This window comes from Dryas octopetala, chromosome 7 (genome assembly GCF_963921425.1).
Source record: "Dryas octopetala chromosome 7, drDryOcto1.1, whole genome shotgun sequence".
Taxonomy (NCBI): Eukaryota; Viridiplantae; Streptophyta; class Magnoliopsida; order Rosales; family Rosaceae; genus Dryas; species Dryas octopetala.
The window spans coordinates 11547083-11572103 of record NC_141372.1 but is presented as its reverse complement, the minus strand read 5'-3'; the positions used below and the strand labels follow the sequence as shown (position 1 = coordinate 11572103).

At 35.0% G+C, this 25021-nt stretch overlaps 4 protein-coding genes across 5 annotated transcripts; 2 read left to right on the top strand and 2 right to left on the bottom strand.

Annotated features, from left to right (window-relative positions):
* Positions 1 to 2400: 2400 nt before the first annotated feature.
* Positions 2401 to 3640, top strand: LHCB6 (light harvesting complex photosystem II subunit 6). Its single transcript, XM_086250336.1, has 2 exons — positions 2401 to 2761; positions 2872 to 3640. Exons 1-2 carry the CDS (start codon positions 2535 to 2537, stop codon positions 3419 to 3421), a joined length of 777 nt encoding a protein of 258 aa, XP_086106462.1. The 5' UTR covers positions 2401 to 2534; the 3' UTR covers positions 3422 to 3640.
* A 397-nt stretch (positions 3641 to 4037) lies between these two features.
* LOC147279694 (uncharacterized) lies at positions 4038 to 8729 on the bottom strand. Its single transcript, XM_086250337.1, has 4 exons — positions 8278 to 8729; positions 8128 to 8188; positions 7405 to 7549; positions 4038 to 4480 (listed from the first exon to the last, which is right to left on the bottom strand). Exons 1-4 carry the CDS (start codon positions 8507 to 8509, stop codon positions 4226 to 4228), a joined length of 693 nt encoding a protein of 230 aa, XP_086106463.1. The 5' UTR covers positions 8510 to 8729; the 3' UTR covers positions 4038 to 4225.
* A 5227-nt stretch (positions 8730 to 13956) lies between these two features.
* LOC147279693 (uncharacterized) lies at positions 13957 to 16951 on the bottom strand. Its single transcript, XM_086251242.1, has 6 exons — positions 16588 to 16951; positions 16406 to 16488; positions 15729 to 15815; positions 15401 to 15549; positions 15019 to 15150; positions 13957 to 14605 (listed from the first exon to the last, which is right to left on the bottom strand). The coding sequence occupies exons 1-6, from the start codon at positions 16730 to 16732 to the stop codon at positions 14416 to 14418; spliced, it is 786 nt and encodes a 261-aa protein (XP_086107368.1). The 5' UTR covers positions 16733 to 16951; the 3' UTR covers positions 13957 to 14415.
* A 4456-nt stretch (positions 16952 to 21407) lies between these two features.
* LOC147279692 (putative anion transporter 5) lies at positions 21408 to 24038 on the top strand. 2 transcript variants are annotated; one of them, XM_086251114.1, is made up of 2 exons: positions 21408 to 21596; positions 22119 to 24038. In XM_086251114.1, exon 2 carries the CDS (start codon positions 22316 to 22318, stop codon positions 23642 to 23644), a length of 1329 nt encoding a protein of 442 aa, XP_086107240.1. In that variant the 5' UTR covers positions 21408 to 21596; positions 22119 to 22315; the 3' UTR covers positions 23645 to 24038. The 2 variants fall into 2 exon arrangements, with proteins under 2 accessions (XP_086107240.1, XP_086107239.1); XM_086251113.1 differs by having other exon boundaries at positions 22074 to 24038.
* The last annotated feature ends 983 nt before the right edge of the window (positions 24039 to 25021 follow it).

Below are 25021 nucleotides of genomic sequence, written 5' to 3'. Positions count from 1 at the left end.
GTGTGTGTGTGTGTGTGTGGATTGAACCAAAGTGAAAAGAAGTTTCCTTGTGGTTACTTGTTGAAGCCACAGCAATAGATCGTTTAGCTTGTGCAGTGAAAGAAAGAAGGGAGGGTGGGGTAGGTGGATCGACAGTTGGTTTTGACAGTTGGTTTTGATGATATATGGGTGGCGGTTTGGCAGCTGAATTGAAGGTGGTGCATGCAAAAAATTAAGTTCTTTCTTTGGCGTTGCTTGACTGAAATTCTTCCTACTCGGTAAGTGCTGCCTGCCTGCCCACATTTTATTATGGCTTCTTTCAAGCCTTTAATTAATTAGTTGGTGTTTTTTCGCCCAAAATTAATCACTGAACTATGATCTGTAAGTTATGGTCTTCGTGTAACTTCTAATTAGGGATTGTCAAATTAATGTGGTACTTGAAACAAATGCACAAGAGGTGGTGACTGCTTTACGAGCTATGGAGCCTCCATTATCTCCTGAAGGCATGTTGCTAGCTGAGATTAAATCATTTTTCAGTGTTTTCTTCTTTAGACTTTCAGTTGGACCTCGTAGCTATAACGTACCATGCAGTGCATGCGCTTACTAGCTAGCTAGGTTTGCTTTATCTTGTTCAAATCCACTAGTTTATGATCCCTATCCTAACTGGTTGACTGACATCTTAATTGGTTAATAATGTTTCTCCAATTTCTTAAGTAATGAATGGTGAAGTCGTTTCTCAAAAAAAAAAAAAAAATTTAGTTCTACTTAAACCATGCATAAAATTACAGTTATTTAATATAAATTAAAACCCAATATTTAAATAGAATGACGAGATATAAACTCACTTAATTAAGAAATGAGATAAACCATAATTTAAATGCATGTGAGCAAATTTAAATTTTACTTATTCAATATAAGTAAAAAATAACTAATATTTTTTAAAATGAAATCATTTAATGATCAGTTTTTTGGGCTTCTCACTTATTCTTATACTTGCTATATTATATGAATATATATATATATATTTAACTAAGAATTTCATTGTAATTTATTGTTTGAAATTAATTTGAGGAAATTTTTGCATTTGATCCACTTATTATCTACTTTGTCTCATATTGGCCCACGAATTCTTTTTGTATCATATTCATCCACGAATTAGCTATCGTTTGCCACGTTGGTCCAATTTGTCAAAATATCCTAAACGAACGTTAATTTTGGTCACGTGCTCCGCACATGGAGGGGAAAATTGGTGAATTCATGTCCTAATCTGATCCCCCAACCCAGCACAGTGAACAACCTTCTCCTCCCGCCAGATTCTGTGTCCTTTCCCTACACAAGTTTTTTGGTTTTGTTTTTTTATTGTTTAAGATTTATGGAAGGACAAATTTATAATGAAAAGATATAGTCTAAATTGTTTTCTTTTTTGTCTTGTAATTAATTTGATTTTGCTGTTAGAAAAAAAAAATCTTGTAATTTGATATGATTTTCACTTTTTAGTTTAAAAGGTTTGTGACCGTACTTTTGTAGTTTAATTTAATTTGCAAACTGTGGACAAAAACCCAACTTCATCTATTTTTTTAATAGATTTTTAGTTTTAGTATCTGAATTTCGATCATTTTTTTCAATTAGGTATCTACACTTTTATTTATTCCAAACTTCCAAACTTCCAATTTGGTATATAGTATGATTTCCGTTAAATAATACTAAAAGAAGGGAAGTCAGACTATATACTAATTGAGATAAAGGCCAAAATTTATATCTCAAAATTGAAATATTTTTTGAGATAAAGGCCAAAATTCAAATACCAAATTATAAGGGCCAAATGACCCGGCCCATGCGCATGTCTATTGTGTGTCTATGCGCATGTCTATCATGTCAGCACTCCGTGAAAAAAAATTACACGAAGTTTAGCTTTTCGGTTACAAACTATAGGGGTAAAATTACAATTTCTTAAACAGCATAAACTTATCTGATCAGCCTATAGAAAAAGTCCCGGCCAAAAAAAAAAAGACTAGAGAAAAAGAAAATGTAATTTTACAAAAACAAAGTGGAAGGGAAAAGCAGAAAGGGAAGACAACAACAGCGTGGTGAGTGGTCCCATTAATATTGGCTAAGATTATTGAAGATTGATATGGAGGACAGTAGTAGAGGGTTATTAAATGAAGCATTTCTATTCAGCACATCCTTGGGTGATATTCTATAATTTTGCAAGGACCATAATGATATTTTTGTAGCTCTAGTCTGTGAGAGGTGTGGAAGAAATTGTCCACGTGGTTGGAGGCAATGCAAGGATGCGGATGGAGGTCTAGTACTCTAGTTTTCATTGGTCCGAAATCTATCCAAGAAACTTGCATGGATTTCGATCATTATCCTACTTGGCTCCTCTCAACGCCTCTCTTAAGATTCTTCTTCCTATTCAACTCGCTTGTCTCACCGCAGTGTTAAAACCACCCAAAGTTGCATTGCAATTTGCAAAGACCTCAAACATACCACCACCTCTCTGCTTGGTCTCAGTAACCTATCAAACTCTAGATCTAGACAGACAGACAGAAGAGATGGCTGCAACAACTGGTGCAATGCTTAATGGGTTGAGCTCACCTTTCTTGTGTGGAGGCAAGAGAAGCCAGACCTTGTTATCTGCTGGTTTTGGAGCCAGAGTTGGAGGTGCTGTCAGTCCACCCAAGAGGTTCATTGTGGTGGCTGCTGCTCAACCTAAGAAGTCTTGGATCCCAGCTGTTAAAGGTGGTGGCAACTTCATCAACCCCGAATGGCTCGATGGCTCGTAAGTTCACACCCTCATACACACTTTGCTTCGATTTTTATATCAACCAAACAGAGATTAGTATATTTGGATTGAGTTTTTATTGAAGTGAATTAATTTGTAACTTGCAGGCTTCCAGGTGACTATGGTTTTGACCCATTAGGACTAGGCAAGGACCCAGGGTTCCTCAAGTGGTACAGAGAGGCTGAGCTCATCCACGGCCGGTGGGCAATGGCTGCAGTGGTGGGCATCTTTGTAGGGCAGGCCTGGAGTGGTGTCCCATGGTTCAAAGCTGGAGCTGACCCTAGTGCAATAGCACCCTTCTCCTTTGGCTCCCTGCTTGGCACTCAGCTCTTGCTCATGGGGTGGGTGGAAAGCAAAAGATGGGTGGACTTCTACAACCCCGAGTCACAGTCCGTCGAGTGGGCCACACCGTGGTCGAAGACTGCCGAGAACTTCGCCAACGCCACCGGAGAGCAAGGCTACCCGGGCGGCAAGTTCTTCGACCCCTTGGGATTTGCTGGCTCCATCAAGGATGGGGTTTACATTCCCGACCCCGAGAAGTTGGAGAGACTCAAGTTAGCTGAGATTAAGCATGCAAGGATTGCTATGTTGGCTATGCTTACTTTCTACTTTGAAGCTGGACAAGGGAAGACACCCCTTGGTGCTCTTGGCTTGTAAAAAATTCACAAATTCAGTTCTGAGTTCCCCAACAGCACTTGGAATACCATTCTTTCCTACCAGCACTGCAGTCTCTTTTTGTGTCATAATGTAATTTACTAACTAATTATGACTTAAATGGACATCTCTTCCCTGTCCTAAGCAAGGGTTGCCGGAACGGAAGGCATGTAAACATGTGGTACTTCCCTTAAAAAAACAGTCGAGCTCCGGTCACTGCTATCTACTTATGGTTGCCAGAAGGTAGTTATAAAACATGGTTAGAACAAAATGGGAGAGCAAAAGGTTCAAATAGCCTTTTGGTTGCACTAACCATATGTTATTAACTTAATTAATTCCATTCTTGGACATGTATAGCAACATGAGGAAACCGGTGAAAAGGGTTTACTATGTTTATCTTCTCGGTCCATATTTATCTTCTGTAACCAAATACTTTCCAAGACAAATTGGGAGAGAAAATATAACATGTTCTTGCTGCAGCGGAGAACTTTGTATCTTGTCTTGAGAATCATAGCAAAAATTAAGCATAGGAAAAAAACCACAAGAATCTTTAACCCATGGTTATATGCAATAACTTCTCCCACACAAAAAAGAGGAACACAATTGGGAACAAAACTACTGAAAAAAAGATCACAGAAGCATATTTTCTGTGATTAATTCACCTCAGATATAATATAAGAGTACTAAAATCAAATCAGTTGACTGACACGAGGCATACACTGAAGAGAGGATTTAAAAAAGAAAAAAGTAGAAGTACGGAGATAAACAAAATTAACCAGTTGTAATAAAATAACAAAAAATTTGAGATCAGTCACTACTACCCATAGCCATCAAAAACTCACCCTCACATACTAAATCACCTCCAACATATGCCTTGCCTTCCATCTTGACTATTCCAAAGCGTTTCTGGAACTTGATAAGTGTCATTCTCATCACTAATGTGTCACCAGCAATCACTGGTTTCCGGAAGCGCACTTTGTCAACTCCAGCGAAAAAGAAATTGTCACGAGAGCCTCCAACTTCTGGTTGCAGCATAACCAAGCCACCAACCTGTGCCATTGCCTATTCAACAACACCAACATATGTCAAGTACTAATCCTAACACAATAGGCAAGCGTTAATGGGAAATAACGTCAAATTCTGCAAGATGCATAATCTTGTTAAAAATACAAGATGTGATTCTAGCAAAAAGTGTTTCCTAAAAACAATTATACCTCCGCACCAATAAAAAAAAAACAATTACAACTAGGCTCAAAACATTTTTTTAAAACAAAATGCATGATAACTGACAGAACAGATTCATTATTTGTTTTGTCAATCAAGGAGAGGCTTAGGTGCTCATGGATGGGAGGAAGGCTACGATTACTTACACAATGAACTATAATAAACTTGCATTTAGAAATCTATAAATCTGACTGTCCAATGGCCTTCTGAAGTTTGATCTTCAAACAATATGAATAATTTTCTTTTGTCAATCAAGCAGAGGCCTTTTTTTTTGGGTCAATAATCAAGCAGAAACTTAGTTGCTCATAGCTACAATGGATTGCACAATGAACTATAAAAAACTTGAACTTAGAAAAATTTAAAACCTGACTAGGTACAATGGTGTTCTGAAGTCTGATTCTCACAGTGAATTTTTTTATCCGTTCTACAGTATTTGTTAACATGGTCATTGTAAAATCTCATCAACTGTGGAGGTAGATGGATCCAACTTTATTAATTTCGGATACTGTTTATGAAGGTTATTTTACTAGTCCACGTATTCAAACACTAACCATGGTCTTCAAAGTCTAAGATGTAAACTAAGCATACACTTCCTTTGAGTGTCAAAACACCCTAGTCTATCAAGATGGATCAAGAAACCAACAATCAGAATTGCGAAAAACAAAACAACAAAAATCACTCCACTTCTAATGATGACATCAAAACTTATCTTTTACTCAACCCACTACTCCCAAAGGATGAAAAATTGAATGAACCATTGTCCAGTCCGATATTAGATTTAGATCACATATCTGTCACCTACTTAACACTCGACATGCAAAGAAAAACCAAATCTGTTCTGCCATTCTAGCTATTAAGTTAGAAGTACAATGAGAATTTTCTGTTGAAATCCAAAACCAATGTTACGCAGATACTATACATACTTTTCACAAAACAGGTCATTACTTTAGTCTTTATTAACACTTTTTCTCACCCTCAATTTATAAATGAATCAGTACTACCATAAAAGCATGTGGCTTCAAAAATTACAGGAATAGAGTTGCTATGAAACTATTTACAGAAGTAGTTCATGAACTTGAAACAGCCACAATTCGACAAGGAAACCCAACTTAATTGGTAATAGAAACAAAAAAAAAAAAATTCTGTATTGGAAGACCACACTTTGTGGGGCTAAGGAAAAATACTTTTCCAGGCAAGGTTTAGTTAATTTAACAACATAACTACAGAATGATGCAGAACCAATGGGGACAATAGAAGAGGCTTTGCGGGACTCACAAAGAATACTTTTCAAGACAAGATTTAATTAGTTTAACAACACACACATAACAATGCAGAACCAATAGGGACAAATAGGAGAGGGAGGGAGAAACAGAGGGGAAGAAGAACAAGCGGGATGGCTAGGTTTCAATATTACATGAATTCAAATCAACTAGAAAACTTAGGTCATGGCCTATATATAAGGCCAGTTCAATTCAAATCCAAATTCCTTAAAAAACTCCAATCAAAATCAAGCCCTTAACCGAATCCTAAAATTATGATCTTTATTCTCCACCGAGCATTCACATCCATGTGATAACCATTTCCCACCCATTCTAAGCCATCCCCTGAAAAGGACAACAATATAAAGAGTGCGCAAGATATGGTTGTAGAGGCACCACAACTTATATGACATCCAACTTATAAAGTAAGGTTCTAGTTTTATAAGTAAAAATCTTAGTATGCCATTGAAAAGAGTTAAGCTCAGACCACAAACTAGAGTCCTTCCGAAAATTTAAAGTTTAAATACCTCTAAAGATTTGAGCTTCAAAACTGATCCTAGATCCTTTGTAAAATGTAATCAATGAACAAAAATACTTATCATAAAGGAATTCATTTTGTAGTCATTTTTCTCGAAGCAATTTCAAATGATGAAAGTAACATATCATTGAGGGAATTGAGTACATATAAACAGTAGAACGAAGTCATTGGAACAAACATAACTTTATAGTTCCTCATTTAAATATAGAACCATCTAGTTTGATACTTCAATGAGCAATTAAGAATGCTTTAACCCGAATGTTCCTATATTAACTTCTACAACTTCAATCTAAAAATTTCAATATATATTCTAGTAAACAACTTAACATTTACTTTCAAATCCTCTCTTTCCAGGACTTTGCATCACAAGACAAAGCCCAATATCATCACCTAACAAAACATTATCAACTCTATAAGATGATATCTTCTCACAGACTTCAATTTTGAAAATCATGTGGAAACAACAGTTTGGATGTCTTGTTATGGAGAACTGTCAATAGTCTGGGCATGCTGCATCTTATTTTCAATATATTTCATGCATATAAGCTAAAAGATACATTTTCTAAGAAACCACTGGTTCTAGTCGAAAGAAATTAATTTGACACAACCCAAAACCAACTTAGAAAAGAACATGATAACTTAGGAATCACTGCAAAAGTAGCATGAGCAACAAAAAATGTCCTGGGTTGTACATAGGGTATAATTAACGTATAGATAGGGACAAGGTTTTATCAATTCATCAGATAAAAAGGGAATAACAGATCTCATTGATGCGCCACAGAAGTTATAGTGTCTTACATCTCCATCATCATTTGTGCAAATCATAGTAACTGATAACTTAGTGATAATGGCAAGCTAGAGGAGATATAAAAATCTTAACATGCACCTTCTAATTTGTAGCTTTGGAGGATAGTGCTTATAAAAAAGAGGCAAATTTTCCAGAATAGTTGGGAAAAGGGTATTACCTCAACCATGAGAACACCAGGCATGATTGGCCTCTCAGGGAAATGTCCAGGAAAGAAATTATCATTAATCGTAACATTCTTGATTGCGACAGCTGAAACTCCAGCATTGTATTCAATCACTCTATCAACTAAGAGAAATGGAAACCTAAACCAACCAAAAGAAACAAACTGTACGTTAAAGTTCACATATAAATTGGATTTCTTTTGACTCCTACAAGATATGTAAATGAATTTTAAAAAATTAAAAAATAAAGAAAGTTAAATCTTCAAAAGTATGGCTCAAATGTATATAAATTGGTCATATTCAATTTTCATTAAAATTAAAATAAATATTTTTTCAAAAGACTAAAAAAGAAAAATTTTGGTTGTTGAATATTATTACATCTCATAATGCATTAATTCTTTGGAGATAAACAGAAAACTAAATAAACAACAAAAACAAGAAGAAAAAAAAATGCAATGGCTTTGAATCAACCGAGGTTAATAATTCATGTAACTATTTGAGATTAATATTGGGTAATTTTTCTTCTTTTAGAACCCTAGACAGCTCTAATTCTAAGCACATGATTCTAAAATACTATTGTCATTATTCATTTCCACCTACTTTCTCAGCAACCCTCACAGAAGTTTAAGGTTATCTGCAAGATGGGTTTTTTCCAGATTGATCTAATGAACACAAGAAAATCAAAGTTGGCACCAAATGCTGCAGACAAAGCCACTCACCGGTGAGGCAAAATTTCACGAATCTGATTGATATCCATCACAGTAGGAAATGCCTCATATCCTGCACACATGCAGTTACAAAAATCAAACAACTGGAAGAAGGAACAACTCAATTCAAACAAACCCATCATAGCAAAGCAAAAATCATACTCAATTCAATGGGGGTATCCTTCTTGGGATCTTTTGCAGCGTCCGCGGAGCAATGGGTAGTGAAAGGACTTGAATTCCTCCTAGTTTTGAGATGGGTCAAAATGGGTAGAGATCTGGGGCTCCCAAGAGAGATTCGAGAGGGAGGTAAAGTAGTAGTTGGCCTATGACAGAGCTGTGACTGTGAACTGGGGGCAGGAGACAACAGAGAGTTGGAAAATGTTGCAGTCGACATTGTGGAAACAAAGAGAGAAGAAACGAGAAGAGTAGAAAGACGGACAAGGCTTAAGAAATGTACGTCTATGTGTGTTTGTGTTAAGTAAAGGGCATTTAAGAGGGTCGGGGGACGACACTATCGAGGCAGGTTGATGAAGCAGTTTGTTTCAATGGCGGATAGTACAACGTTGGTTGCTTATTGTTGTTGTTGCTGACTTGCTCGTGTTTTTGCTTCTTTTTTTTTTTTTTTTTTTTTCTCGGTTCTTTTTCTAACTAGCGTTGTTTAGTCTTTGGGACAGACGGGATCATCTGGGCAATGGAGTGGTAGAGTACTCGAGTCTAACCTTTATGGTTCTAATTCTATACGCTATATTTGCTAATTATTTTAGGGAAAATGATTTTTTGATAGGATTAATTACAAATAAATTAATAAATTTTTTTATAATTACATTTTAATCAATGCAGTTTTTGATAATTCATTTTAGTCAATAGTGACTAAAATGAAAAAAAATAAATTACAGTAAATTAATAAACGTGTATTATTATTCAAAATTAGATTTATATTAGGTTTGCGTTTGACTGCTACGCAACCAAATGGCTTAGAGCCCAAAACTCGAGACCTAAATCCTAAGACATAAGCTCCAGAACCCTAACTCTAAACCCTAAACCTCATTTATAAATCATAAATCGCATTTATATAACATACACCACATTTCTATACCCTAAACTAAATTAAGAACAACGTAATAATATTACGCTCATACGTAATGAAAAAAACATATAGGCAAATTGGTATTTTTCAATACAGCAAAATACATGACATCATTAAGTGGATTGGACTTAATAACTAAAATAGGATATAATTTCATAACTCATTATTTACTTTTATGGGAAAAGAAAATTTACATTAATCATTATGTAATATTGAAATGTTTTATTGATTTAAAGGTAATTTGTTATTTCTAATATATATTATATTCTAATTTAGAGACATAAATACTACCTATGCTAAATATAAATAAGGAAGCTATACAAAAGTCAACTATGTTATTAGAGCATGTGCAATGGCTTTTTGCTATATGTTATGCTATATGTTATATTTAGCATGACTTTTAGCATTTAACAATAGCTTTTGTACTTTTTGCTCCAATAACACAAAAGTTATATCTATAATTTAGTATATTTATATTTTTAATATATTCATATATATCTTTATAAATTAAATTTAAAGTAAATGATTATAAAGTCCAAATTTGAACTTTCACTATTTTTAAGACCCAGGTCCTTTTTTTATTTTTGCAGTAGGCCCAATTTATACCAAACCGGTCCTTTTTTTCACTTCTCCGTTTCTTTCTCCGTCTCTCTTCAATTCCTTTTCACATTTCTCTCATTTTTCTCATTTCAAACTTAGCACCATTCTCTCTCTTCACTGTCACTCTCTCACCTCGATGCATCGTCGTCCGGCCATGGATGGCAGCGAGATCCACCTCCCCGTGCTCACCTCTTCCTCCTATCCCTTCCCATGGCTTCCGATCGTCCATCTAGTCACCAACAGCAACAGATCGACACGAAAGCCGAGAGTCAACTCCGGCGGCGATCTGCTTCTTCCGGCCACGACGAGGCACCAGATCTATAGGGTTTTGTTCTTCTTGTCGTTCTGAACACGACGGTACCCTCTGATCTCTCTTTCCAGTGTTCTTTCTCTGATGCCCAACTGCCCAAGCAAAACATACACAGACCGAATTTTGCACAAACTTTCTTTACCTTTACTCCGGGCTTTCGTGGTGAGGCCATCTTTCTCTTGAGCTAGAGTTCAATTGGTCAAAACCCAACATTAGAGAGCAGAAATAATTACTCTTATATGTTTTATTTTAATCAGACTAATTATGTTGAACCAAGCATCTGACTTGATGTTGATAGATTGCTATGCCTAGTCTTTCCATGGTAAAGATTGACAACTCTCTTGAGTTCCTTATCCTTGCAAGTGATGGACTGTGGGATGTTGTCACCAATGAGGTTTGCCATGATTTTCCATTTTATTTACTCGTGAACTTTTTGTCCATGGGCTTGGGCATGGTGGAAGGTGAATGACACCGTGCCTTTGGAGCAGTCAACTTTTTGTTTTTTAAAAAATGAATTTTGACATCTAGCCTTAAGCAGCTGCCTGGTTTTTTCATATAGGTTATGTGTTTTGTATAATAGAAGGATTAAATAGTATCTTTTGGAAATTATTTAACTCTATCATTTTGAGTTGTGAGTGACTCATGATCTTGTGGGTAGTTCCTTTGTGTTCCATTTATTTCAAATAAACTTTTTCTTTTTGTTTCCTTGGTTGATACGTGTATTATCATACTTTAGTAGTCTATATTTTATCACACTTGAGTTACCTTTTGATCTACTATGATTTGTATTGGATCACATATATGTTTGTTTTCAGAGCTTAACAAACGTACTACTTTAGAAACACTACATGAAGCCTTTTCTAAGCTTGGTGAAGTAGTTGAGGGTTTGTTATTCTTCTATTAAATTGTATATTTTTTTTAATTTGTTATTTCCTTTGTAATTTGTTAATTCCTTTGTAATTTGTTAGATTACCACAATGGCTTGGGCAGCCAGGCTTGGTTTGAGGATGGAGGGCTTGAGCTGCTGCTGTTGTTGTTGCAGCTGCTAATATTAGCAAAGACAATTGCATGATAATTAGCATAATTCCTTCCAGTAAGAGGAAAAATGTTAGCATTGTAGTATTGGTCAAGTTTCTACTGTTGCTACTCCAATATCAATTTTTAATTGAAAGCAAGATGATAACTTTCTACTAATTACGATATTCCTGAGCATTTAATGTTGTTGTCTTTTGTAGGTTTTTGCTCAGATTCTTTTACTTTATTCATTATTGTGGTGACAGTTTTGAGCTTTGTAATTGAGTTTGGTATGCATTAGGTGATTATTACTGTCAGACAGTAGCAATATGTGATTGTTACTATCAAATAATAACAATACAAGATTGCCACTACTGAACAATAGCAATAGGTGATTGTCATTGCCGGACAGTAGCAATAGGTGATTGTCATTACCGAACAGTAACAATAGGTGATTGTCACTGCCGGGTAGTGGCAATGGGTGATTGTCACTGCCGGGTAGTGACAATAGGTGATTGATACTGTCGGGCAGTAACAATATGTGATTGTGCACATAATGATAGCAAAAATTGGAGAAAGGGACGTAAAGTTTAGCAATTGTCTTGATTTGAATTCTTGGGTTTAGATAATTAACAATAGTTTTCATTTGGATTTAGTTTATTCTTGGTTTGTTTTTGTGTTTAGCTTCTTGTTAATATGGCACCACTGGTACCTTAAAAATGTTTGTTGATGTTTAGTGTTGCGTTAAAAAGTGATGTTTGTAGACATAATTTTGAGTGGATGAATTGCAAGTATCATTGGACAATACTTGATTATTACTTCCAGGCAGTAGCAATAGGTGATTGTTACTGCCAGCCAGTAACAATAGGTGCAGTAGTAATAGGTGATTGTTAGCAATACCTGATTGTCACTGCCAGGCAATAGCAATAGGTGATTGTTATTACCAGACAGTAGCAATAGGTGATTGTTATTATCAAACAATAATAATACATGATTGCTACTGCTTCGCAGTAGCAATAGGTGATTATTACTGTCAGGCAATGGCAATATGTAATTGTTACTATCAGGCAGTAGCAATAGGTGATTATTACTATTCGATAGTAACAATTATATTAATTATTAAAACGCAAAAGATTATGGATGTCTTATCTTGATTTTTTGTGTTTTATGTTGGTTATTATTTAACATGTTTATGAAATGAAAATTACCTAAATTATGATTTTTTATTTTTCATTTTTAAGTTTTTGTACTAATTGACACTGAAATGATGAAGAAGAAGAAGGAAGAAAAAAAAAAATTTAAAAAAACACTGTAGCGCGCTACAGTAACGGCGTTACTGTAGCAGTGCCAGCTTTTAAAATGTGGGCCGCTACAGTATTTCACTGTAGCGTATGGGCCGGATGAACAGTACATTTTAAAAAATGGACTTTAAAAAAAAAACACCCTTAAATTTAATATATTAAATTATTTTAACAATTATATCATTGTAAATATTTAAATGAGATCTTTAATATGAGCTCAATATTAAATATATTTAAATATTATTATTTTAATACCCAAATTAATATTTTAGTATTTTTCATGTCAAAGTCAAATTTAGGAATTGTAAAATTTGAATACATGGCCAATCAACCCATGACATCTGCTCATCCTCATGCCTCTTGCCGCAACTTTTTTCATCCATGTGAATATCCTTTATTCTCTCTCTCTTCATGGGACCCAACACTTTTTCAACAAATCACTTTCTTTCATTTAATTTTTTATTCTTTCTTTACATATACTTTTTAAATAGTAGGTCCACTTGTTTTTTGAGTTTTTCAATAGCAATTACTAAATTTTCTGCTATATATAGTGAAAAATTTAGCAATAGTATAACAAATGCTAAATTTAGCTATGTCATTGTAGTGAGCTTTTTTATCAATTCTGCTATATTTAGTATATAACATAGCATTTAGCCATGCCATTGTACATGCTCTTACTCCTACCAACCATGTTATCTCACCACCCACTCTAATTACAATCAATCATATTAATTCCTATTAATAATAATAGTTGACTCACGCAAACACTTCCCCTGAAGTTATTATGTAGATATCACACATGCCTAACCTAACAAGTGAATCATTAAACACTCTACTAGCTACTGTCTTGGTGAGTACATCTGCGAATTAGTCTTCGGACTTCACAAATAGAAAATTAATAATTCCAATCTCAAGCTTTTCTTCGATAAAATGTCTAACAATGTTCACATATTTAGTTCGATCATGTTAAACAGGATTATGAGCAATCACAATGGCTGACTTGTTATCACAACTGCGGAGTGTACAACGTTGGCTGCTTATTGTTGTTGTTGTTGTTGACTTCTTGGTGTTCTTTTTCTAACTGGTGTTGTTTAGTCTTTGGGACAGAGGGGATCATTTGAGCAATAGAGTGGTAGAATACTCGAGTCTAACCTTTATGGCTCTATATGCTATATTTGCTAATTATTCTAGGGAAAATGATTTCCTGATATATATATATATATTATACTCCAATTTAGAGGTATAATTGTCTAAATACTACCTATGCTAAAAACAAATAAGGAAGCTATTTAAACGTCAGCTATGTTATTACTCCTACCAACCACGTTAGCTCACCACTCACTCTAATTACAATCAACCATATTAATCCTTATAAACGAATGCAAAGTTTGACAAAAAAAAAAAAAAACAATACGAATGCAAAGTCAAAATTAGCGGATAGCCTCCTTTGCTACCCAACACAGTACATTAACGTGTTATATTGTATGTTTTAATGAAACTGGATGGAGAAAAAAGAAGAAAAAATGATAGACATGGACGAAAATTCATCCCTACTCATAGTCATGGTCAAGTCTTTCACTTTACAATGCATAACATGGTCCTCCAATACGATTAGGCAATGCTTCGTGAAAGACTTTGAAGAGTGCAAATGCAATACAAAGAAAATGAACCGATTAATACCAATTTTACAACATGAATACCCTAAATACAATCAGTAGCAATGCAATTAGCCACTCACTTGAAAGACCTTTTAAACAAGAACAAACCCACGACAAGTAGCTGGTAAGCCTGGTATTAAGTAGTCATTGACCACAACACAAACATGCATTAGAATTTTTCTCTTGTTTTGCTTCCTTTTTAATTCCTTCCCTCTACTTACCTTGAAAAGGTTCATTGGTTCTGAGAAGCTTTGTTGGGTGACTAAGATACAATAACCAACCCTACTCTCTGAGCAGAAATACCACAAATTCAGGAAATGGTAAAACATCCTAAGACCTTACATGGTCCCTGATAAACTGTTCCACCTGAGATATGTCACCAGTTAGACCAGAAGCTTCTGCAATTGTAACTTTGTTATGGCACTGGAAGAATGAAAATGGTTCCCCAGGTAGCCCAAGTGTAAAGTCATTTGCAATATCAGCCGTTGATATTGCACTTCTTGATGCCCGCAATTTGTCACTGTAAAAAAAGCGAGAAGACAAATATTTAAGGCAATTCAAAACAAATAAATTAAATAGATGTATATATCATATACAGAATGAACATAAATCACAAATATCCCATAATATCACAGAGCATTCTTCAGTGAGCCAAGAGCGCCACTGAAAAAACACAGAATTCAATGAAAGAATCTGTGATCATGAATGGTGAAAATCACAGAAACTGTTAACCTTCAGCAACATATTTACAGAAAACACTGGTGTTATCAGAAAAAACTTATTCCCAGTGAATCAAGAAGATAGAGAAAATAATTATCAAGTGCATATATAACTAACAATATAATCCCATAAAATGTCTCAGGAAAGACTTGCAGTAAAACTTCAATCAATCGGAGAAGAGACACCAATAGTTACAAGAATTTGAAGTCATACATTTCCTTCTCCAATTGTTTTCGAATGAATTCCTTGCTATGTGCCGTCACTTTGTCTGTCTTGTTGCAGAGAACAAGAACTGGAATTTTCTTCTTCACCACGCTCGCCTTAGTCAAAACATCATACAGGTACCTACCGCAAATAAAGTATCAAAGGTCATAGACTTTAAAGGTGACAATCTTATCTGCGCATGCAAGTATGCATGTATATTTACATCCCAAATTTAGGGTCCTACATTTGTTTCTGCCATTTTATCACTTGCTGGGATGGAGCAGTGAGGCTGGCACCCTTTACCAGCAGGTGGTAAAAATGGCTATATGTATGGAATAGTCAGTTGTGGTTATCATATTGTAGTTTATACTGAAAGGGGGGAAATTCTTACTCTGAAGCAGAACGGCAGTTTGGTAAGAACTCCAAAGCATCAACCACAAATACTATACCAGCTGCTTGAGGCAGGAACTCATCTAGTTTGGGTCTAAGGCGAGAATGCCCAGGGACATCAACAAGATGAATAGGATTTACCTTTCTATTCTGTCAACAAAAATTGCAATAGATAAGTGAGGTCTGCCTCATCAAAAAAGGGTTGAGTATGAATGTATGATTAGATCTGTCAAGGAGATTCAAAAAAAATAATAGTAAAAAAGAAAGGGAGCACAAGAAGCAGTAGTCACACATGATTATTCGTATATGAGCACAAGAAGCAGAAATACCTTTGATTTTTCAGAATGGAGCACAAAAATGCCCTCATTTGGGTCCATTGATGTGACAGTACCTTGATGAGAAGAGCCATCCCGAAGCTGGCATGTGTATGAAATCAAGTCACAAAAGTGGTATGGCATAAATAGATCATAAAAGAAACCCAAAACAAGAAATAGAAAAAGGAAAGGGGAAAGACATAAATAAAAGGCATTCAAAATTTCTCCCCAAATGTTGGTTATATTCCACGCATTAATCGGTATCTTATCACAAACAGGCATAAAGTTTTGTATAATGTTGATTATGCGTTACAACATAAGCACAGGACCAATATAGTATTTTAAAAACAAAATACTGTCTCAAAATTGAGTAATAAGATGAGAGTATGAGACCCATATGCAAAAACAATTAGAAGAGCTAGCAAAAATTTAACTTCTTAATTCTCCTAAAAAAAAATAACAACAGACAGTCATATGGTCTTGATGTACTTTGCATTACAAATCCTGGACAAAATATGGCATTAGTACCTCTAATGAGTGATTTAGAAAATTGCGTCAATTGGAGAGTCTATTTTAATATGAGCAAAACAAAAACATACACATTGAATTATATAACAATGTTTGAGATGGTTCAAAACTAAAACATATAATAATGGTTAAGAAGAACAAAACCCAACAAGGCCAGTGCTTACTTGATAGAAAAGAACAGTCTTTCCACTCCCACTAAGCCCACTAAGCAGTATGGTATTACCTTTCTGGCGTTTAAACAACCTAACTACAACACAAAAGATATAAAAGCAAATACATGATACTGAACTAAAGTAGAAAAAATTAAATCAAATTAAAATAAAATATAAATTTTAGGGGTACATACCCAATAAGAGTAAAAACGATGTGAACAGCAAGACGGTGATAGCACCATAGATCTGAGTCGGTGGAATCTGATCAATGTATTCAAGCGCTTGAGACGACCATTGCTCTGCCTGTTTATTCCCTTGTTCTAAATCTAATAACTCCATTGCTTCTTTGGGATTTAGCTTTTGAGTTTCGGTTGCTGTGAATATACTTGGCCTCTGCACTGAATGGAGCTCAATGAGGGCAAAATTACTTCCTCGGAAGACCTAAAATCCCAATTGAATGATTGGTTCGTTTCTCTTCCTCGGAAGTACAGTACGTTCTTTCCTGTCGAAACGGGTTCTCTGAAAATTATAATCGCAACTGTTGATACAAAACAATTAAACAAAGGGATTAATACCTTTTATTCCCATACTATTACACTTGTATCAGTTTGCTCACTAGACTTCTAATTTAGAAGATTAAAGACTCTGACTTTTTTAATTTTGTCAATTGAGATTTTATTGTCAATTTACACATTTTTTATCCAAATCTTTGAGGGCAAAATGGTCCCTTCCAATTAGATCTTATCATTTTTTCCTTATACATCATTTTTTCTTTTTTCTTTCTTGATAAATTTTGGTTGATCATCTCGATATTTTAGATGAAAAATGTATAAATTGACGGAATAACCTTAATTGACAAAATTGAAAAAGTCAGGGTCCTTAATTTTTCAAATTAGAAGTCTGGGGAGCAAACTGATACATGTGTAATAGTCTGAAGAGCAAAATGACATTAATCCCTTAAACAAACGACGAAGATTGTAAAATGGCCATATTTCACTTTTGGTACATGTAGTTAGGCTAAGTTTTACTTTAATCCCTATAATTTTTATCTGTTTTGATTTTGATTTTATAATTTATAAATCGCTGCAATTTAATGACGCGTTAGCATTTGCAATCATTAAATCGTTAAATTTATTATGCAATTTTGGTCATCAACTTTACAAACTATTTAGAGACTCAATAACCAATTTAATAAATTAATTGACAAGATCAAATTCATAATAATAGAAACTAGAGGAAATTACAGATTTGGTCCACTTATTTTATACCTAGTTCAATTTTGGTCCATAATCTTTTTTAAGTTCTGTTTTGGTCCACTAATTGTTTCATTTGTTCAGTAAAGGTCCAGATTTGTGACTTTAAATCCTTTGGGTTGTGTTTTCTTCAATTATAATTGAACTATAAGTTATATTTCATCATTTCTTAGTCATAAAAACAAATTTGGAGTATTATAATCTAAAAGAATTGAGATTGGGTGAAGTTTGAAAAATTGGCAGTTTCGGGTACCCTACTTTGGGGTCAATTATCTTGAGTTTTAGAATTCCAATTTGAATGATTTTTATATGGTTGTAAAGAAGAAATACATAGCTTTAAAACAAGTATATGTTCGCTGAATTTGGGTGAGATTTGATAGGATAAAAAGCATGCCAAATTTGAGAAAACAAATATAGACCTTTACTGAACAAGTAGAACATTTAGTGGACCAAAACAGAACTTAAAAAAGATTGTGGACCAAAATTGAACTAGGTATAAAATAACTGAACTAAATCTGTAATTTCCTCTAGAAACTATATTATATTAATCAAAGTGGAACCTAGCCAATTTATAATAGTGCGTTTGGATAGGGAAATTTAACTCGGTGTTTAATTAAAAGTCAGATTTCGTGGGAAAAAATTATAGAATTTAAGGGTCATAAATTATGACTTTAAATTCCACCTAAATAGATATCATTTGCAAATTCCAAGACATTTGAGATTTTAAGAAAAAAGACCCACCCACCATAACTAGCACCACCGCCACTACCACCATCTGGACTTGGATCCTCTGTCAGTTTTCTTCCTACCAAACCATACCTGACTTTTGATCTTAGCCCTCAAATAATCATTTGTGACTTAGATCTGGCCACATCTACAAACTTTTTTTTCCCACAAATAATATTAAGAAATTAAAAGGATAGAAAAACAAAAAATCATAAAGCCCACTGCCCACCCATCTCCATCCACGCCACCTTCTTCCCCTCCCTCCAACCACCCTCGTCACCTCCTCCCCTTTCTTTTTCTGTCTTATTTCTCTCTCTAAACTTTCTCTCACTTCCTCCAGATCAGCAAATTGTGATTGGAATATGTTGGGCTAATCTTTGTTTAGTCGGCCATTGGGACCCCCATCAATCTGATCCATGTTTGGAACCTGATTTCCAAGTTTATTCTAAGAAGATGCAATCAATGGAGATGCCTTTTTTTGTCTTTGGTTGCTGGACTCTTGGAATTGGAGAAAAAAAAAAATCAATCTTGTGAAGGAACTTTAATATGCAGAGAAGAGATGGTGAGTATATAGAGAGAAGAGAAGAGAAAAAGGAAGAGAGAGAAAGAAAGGGGAGGAGGTGACGAGTGTGGTCGGAGACTCGGAGGGAGGGAATGGTGGTGGTATGGGTGGGGCTGGGTGGGCAATTGATGAGGCTAGATTAATTAACATTTGTAATCATGTCATTTACAAAATTCTACATACATATATCCAAACAATAAAAAATACAATTGATAGAAATTTAAATGACGGAGTTTTAAATTCCATCGTTTATAAATTTATGTGAAAATTAAAATTACTTCATCCAAACACACTGTAAGGATCAAAAGTAAAATTTAGCCTTATAAAAAACAAGTCATGTTTAGCTTATGTGCTAAAGAAAATATGAGCAAACTATTTTCATTAATTCTCAAAGTGATTTACAAGAGGTATTTATAATACACATGTACAAGTGATTGACTTGAGCCCAAAGTAATACAATCTGAACATATAAGAAACCTAATTGAGCTAGGAACCTAACGCTACAATATGTCGTTCATTAACACTCCTCCTCAAACTTGGCGTTCTAGGACATATAAGTTTGGACCGTACGTAGCAAGAGATACCTTTATTTGAACAATCCCTTGATTAATAAGTCTGCTGTTTGATCAATCGAAGGTACAAAGAGAACTTTATGACTACCACTAACAACACACTACTGAACAAAGTGATAATCAAGTTCAATGTGACGAGTGCGGACATGAAAGACAGGATTCGCTGCCATATAAGTTGTGATGATGTTATCACAGTAGAGATGAACCATAAAACTGATAGGATACCCAAGTTCATGGAGAAGAAAAGTAAGCCATACGGTTTCATCACGAGCATAGGAGAGAGAGAGAGAGAGAGAGAGAGAGAGAGAAAAAAAAAAAAGCGATACTCGGACTCCGCACTAGAACGAAATACAGTGGGCTGCTTCTTAAAGCACCAAGACACCAAAGTGATGACTGAGAGAGAGAAAGAGAGAGTGGGGTTTTGACTAAATAATGGTGACTGTCACAAATTAAAAAACAATAATTGTGTGACAGTCACCAATTTAAAAACAATAATTGTGTGACAGTTATCAATTAAAAAACGATAATTGTCACACATTTACCTATTCAAAAACAATAAATGTCACACATTCACCAATATTCAAACACGTTAATTGTCACAAAGTTACAATTCAAAAACTATAACTATAACACAATTATCAATTAAAAAACGGTGACTGTCACACAATTACCAATTAAAAAAAGGTAGCTGTCACATAGTCACCAAATTGTAACATGTTAATTACAGTGGATTAACATTAATGGTAGTTAATTAGTTAGTTACTTTAACTTAAAATTGTCACGTGTCAGTTTGTGGTTATTATTGACCTCTATGTAATTTTTAAAAAATGAATAATGTTGATGTCATCAACATGTCAGCTTGTGGTTGCTATTAAATTTTTTGGAATTTTTAAAAAATAGATACTGTAAACATCAGCACTGTGTCAACGTAGTGGCATGATCTGTAAATTTCTTTTTGTTTTTTTATCCAATTATTATATATTGTGCCTTTTTTATTATTTCATTTTAGTGGATGCACATCATTTGTATAATTCATTGACCATTTTGATATTTGAAATTATGTTTTTGATTTTTCTGTAGTTGTCCCAAAAAATTAATCACACCTATTAATTTACAGCAGAAAACACAGATCAGCCCCATGGAAATAAATTAGAATCTTTTTTTTTTTTGGCCACAAAATAAATTAGAATCTTTAGTAAAAGAAAACCTTGAAAATCGATCCCATGGCCTTGGTTATCTTATATAAGCAAAGAACAATGTCCTTTCTTATGTTTTACAGATGTGGCACAATCTCAGCTGTTGAATTTTTTTAAAGGCTAGGATTAGAAGCCTGGTACTGCCGGTTACCATTTTTAGTCTGGTAGAGGATCCACACTCCTCTCCCAATAGTTAGTAAATTCCCGTATCATACGTATACATATGTATTTTAAAAAAAAAACTTCCATTTTCCATATTTTTCAAAAGATATGGAAAAAAATGCATATTTTTCAATTCAAACATATAATGCACGTATTTTTCAGTTATACATTTATACACATATTAATCATGTATTAAACACGTATCATTCTTGTATTATTCTGTATTTTGCACATATTATTCCCATTTTTTGAAAAAAAAAATATATATTATATCCAAATTTTTCACTGTACTGTACTCTCAGAGTAAATATTCCGAATAATATACTTATGTATTTTATACCTATTTTTGCTGTCCGGTAAATTACTAAGTATGCCTCTCTCTCTCTCTCTCTCTCTCTCTCCCTCTCCCTCTGTCTTCAAAAATAGCGAACTGGTATGTAGTTTTACAGTTTTACTTCAATAACTACTGCTACTCTTTTTTGGTAGAGAATAACTACTGCTACTCTTCAACTCAAAAAGAGTGAGCATAAAATCAAACCAGCCCCTCAAATGCCATTGACTTGCGTTATAGAGAAAGACTGAGAGAGGGCTCTGCAAGGGTAAATTGGCACACACAACACATCGCCATTGTACGTATGAGATCTTGGTGCGACCACTAAAGCGAATCACTGGCTATTTGTTCGAATTCCAGTAACCAACCCAAGACCTTCAGCCATTGCCGTTTCCTTTAAGGTTCGTGAACATTCCTTTAATTTGGCTCCCGATTGCATCAGATTTTGTGAATGAAAAATGCCTGCAATCTGTTTGTCAAATTCCCTAACTGACCCAGATCATCATTTTTTTTCTTCTTTTATTTAGGAATTATTCATGACCTGGGTTTTGGTTGTGGATGTCATTATCAATTGTTTTTGGGGCTTTCTCAATTCTGCATTTTGCACCATTTCTTTGATTTTTCCTTTTCTTTTTGAGGGGAACCGAATATCATAGCCTCTTGATTTTTTTGCGATCTATAAGATTGATTTACTAAATGGATTATTAAAAATAAAATAATTATAAAGGTTTTGGCTTTTTGGGATATATATAAAATTACTTTATATATTGAAATGAATTTGGAAGTTAGTTACTTGATTGTTTTGTATTTTGTTATCATGTTACTTTCTATCTGTTGTTGTGATGTTTATTCATTTACATTTCCTTTTTCTCCTTCAGATTCCATCAGCATATCTAAACTTTTGGTTTGTAATACTTCTGAAGCTGGTGCTTTCCTTATCAGAACCACTTGTTATTGAAAAGTGATCTGTTAAAAGTCAGCTCATATAAGGACAGCAGACATTGTTGCTATAGTTGAGGACATTGCATAGTTGAATCGTCTGAAGAAAATTGAAAAAGTTGTCTCGTCTGAAGACAATTTAGCAATGTAAAATGCTTATAAATGTCACTGAAGGAGAAGTATGAGGATGATAAAATTTCCAAGCCGTTACTTAATCGTCATATTGACCTTCGTCTGCACGTCTGTTTGCTATATAGAACGCGTCGGGTTTTCAATTGCATATACTGTAGCTGCTGATGCTGCTGGGGTAAATCAATCAAGTAAAGGCACGATTCTTTCTACATTCTATTATGGCTATGCTTGTTCACAGGTACCTGGAGGGTGGGCTGCTCAGAAAATTGGCGGAAGGAAGGTACTTCTCCTTTCGTTTGTGTTATGGTCAGCCACTTGTGCATTAGTCCCTCTGGACCCTAATCGAGTATTTGTCTTGGTCATTGCTCGCTTGCTTGTTGGTGTTGCACAAGGTTTCATCTTCCCCTCAATCCACACAGTTCTAGCACAGTGGGTTCCACCACATGAAAGATCCAGATCTGTTTCTCTTACGACTTCTGGTATGTACCTAGGTGCAGCTGCAGGAATGCTTGTCCTTCCAAGCCTCGTAAAGTATAGAGGACCCCAATCTGTATTTCTTGCTGAGGCAGCATTAGGTGCTGTGTGGTCTTTGCTATGGTTTAGGTATGCCAGTGACCCACCTCGCTCTGAACATCCAAAAGCCACTGCTGCTGGTTTTGGAGAATCTTTGTTGCCGACCAAAGGAAGCCAAAAGTTGAAACTAGAGAACGGAGGAAGTTCCGTCAGAACTACCAAAATCCCATGGAAGAAAATTTTACTCAGTTTGCCAGTTTGGGCAATCGTAGTTAATAATTTCACATTTCATTATGCTTTGTATGTGTTGATGAACTGGCTGCCGACATACTTTGAACTGGGCCTCCAGCTTAGCCTTCAGGAAATGGGTTCTTCTAAGATGTTGCCTTATCTCAACATGTTTATTTTTTCAAATATTGGTGGGGTGGTTGCCGACCACTTAGTCACCAAGAGAATCATGTCTGTGACTAAAACCCGGAAGGTCTTGAATACCATTGGATTCATAGTTGCTTCGCTTGCATTGATGGCAATTCCCATCTTCAGAACTTCTAGTGGGGCTGTCCTATGTTCTTCTGTGGCTCTGGGTTTCTTGGCACTTGGGAGAGCTGGTTTCGCAGTGAATCACATGGATATTGCCCCGAGATATGCAGGTATTGTGATGGGAGTTTCTAACACTGCCGGTACCTTAGCTGGAATTATTGGAGTTGATCTGACCGGCAAGATTCTTGAAGCTGCAAAAACTTCTGATTCCAGTCTTTCGAGTCCAGAAAGCTGGAGAATGGTGTTTTTCATTCCGGGTTTGCTCTGCATTTTTAGTTCTTTTGTATTTTTACTATTCTCAACAGGGGAGAGAATTTTTGACTGAGGTAGGCTTTTGCATGCAAATCTCTTGTAGCTCCTCAACACATGCTTGGATTTACTGTTTACAATTGTTTGTGCAGTGAGCCTGCTGATGTAGTGTAGCAGATGATTCTTGCATGGAAAATCATATGAACTTATAGAGCCCATAAAAGATTTGTAGTCGTCAGAAATACCAGGTCATCTGTGGAGATGTATGCTATTAATTGAGCTCTCTGATTGCTTCCAGCATATAATTTTTGTGTAGGAAGCATATATGAAATTAAAGAGCCCATAAACAATGAGGTGGTCAGCCTAGGGTAGATAGCTGCCAAAATTTGTTTTTGATGTATTTACTGACTTTGTGTTCCATCTCTTTACCAGGTTTCATCTGGTTAATGACATGTTGCTTATTTGCTGAATTTGTTTTCCATCTCTTTACTTTATCTGGTTTCTGTCTGGTTAATGAATTGTTGCTTCTTTGTGAAATGTTCAGTTGTAATTGACTGACATTAATAAAATAAAGGAATTAGTGATGGTGCAATAACCTGTGGTTCCCTGGAATAAAAAACTAGGGGAGTTTGGTGCTAATTTTTCAGTATAGTTGGTTGACATAAAATACTAGATATATCATGCACCTGTGATGCGTGTGACCGACACAAGGTAGTGGTTATTGTAAGTATGTGATGAAGAAAAATAGAGAAATGTGAGATGAAAATGAATATATAGATTGGAAGTGGGTTGATGTAATTATTATATTATCATTAATTTTTTGTTTGCCCCTTAACATATTTCGAATTTGCTCTTCACCCCCTGATGTTATCATGTGTCTCACTTAACTCAGTCCTGTCAAGCTTGTTGAAATCCAGTTAGAAGTGCTGATGTGGCGTCTACATGTGCTTAAAAATAAATTAAATATTATTTTAAGATTTTAATATTTCAAAAAATTAAAATAGTGCCTAATTTTAAACCCCCAAGTTACAGAAAAAATTTGCATCCGCCCCCCACCTTTTAAGAATTCTCCCAAAACCCCCTAATACTTGTATCTCCTTTTCTACCCTGCTATCAGCCCATGCATCAGCTGACGCAAGCCTACTGCCTCTGCTCTTGAGCTCATGCTAAGCAGCTAGCAACCTTACATTAATTTTAACGGACATGATGCCTGCTACCTTAAGTTGAGTGAAAAAATTGCTTTTGGCTTCAACTGGGGATTGAACCTGAGACCACTAGAGGCATTTAACAGTCACCATACAATGGAGGCTTGTGACTTGTGTGTTAATATAGATAATTAATGATATTTATAAACATTTTAACATATTTGAAATCTTTCTAATTTCAATGTTTAATTTTATAAATTAAGTAATTATTTTTTTATTGCAAATTTAGTGTAATTTTTTTCATTTTA

What these genes read in the sequence shown, in the direction of transcription:
- LHCB6 (XM_086250336.1), top strand. Translation starts at nt 2,535, where the DNA reads ATGGCTGCAACAACTGGTGCAATGCTTAATGGGTTGAGCTCACCTTTC. An exon ending in CCCGAATGGCTCGATGGCTC is followed by an intron (nt 2,762 to 2,871) that starts GTAAGTTCACAC and finishes TGTAACTTGCAG; the next exon opens with GCTTCCAGGTGACTATGGTT.
- LOC147279694 (XM_086250337.1), bottom strand. Translation starts at nt 8,509, where the DNA reads ATGTCGACTGCAACATTTTCCAACTCTCTGTTGTCTCCTGCCCCCAGT. An exon ending in GGATACCCCCATTGAATTGA is followed by an intron (nt 8,189 to 8,277) that starts GTATGATTTTTG and finishes GCATGTGTGCAG; the next exon opens with GATATGAGGCATTTCCTACT. An exon ending in CTGGTGTTCTCATGGTTGAG is followed by an intron (nt 4,481 to 7,404) that starts GTAATACCCTTT and finishes GTTGTTGAATAG; the next exon opens with GCAATGGCACAGGTTGGTGG.
- LOC147279693 (XM_086251242.1), bottom strand. Translation starts at nt 16,732, where the DNA reads ATGGAGTTATTAGATTTAGAACAAGGGAATAAACAGGCAGAGCAATGG. An exon ending in AGACTGTTCTTTTCTATCAA is followed by an intron (nt 15,816 to 16,405) that starts GTAAGCACTGGC and finishes TACACATGCCAG; the next exon opens with CTTCGGGATGGCTCTTCTCA. An exon ending in AAACAATTGGAGAAGGAAAT is followed by an intron (nt 14,606 to 15,018) that starts GTATGACTTCAA and finishes CTTTTTTTACAG; the next exon opens with TGACAAATTGCGGGCATCAA.
- LOC147279692 (XM_086251114.1), top strand. Translation starts at nt 22,316, where the DNA reads ATGAGGATGATAAAATTTCCAAGCCGTTACTTAATCGTCATATTGACC.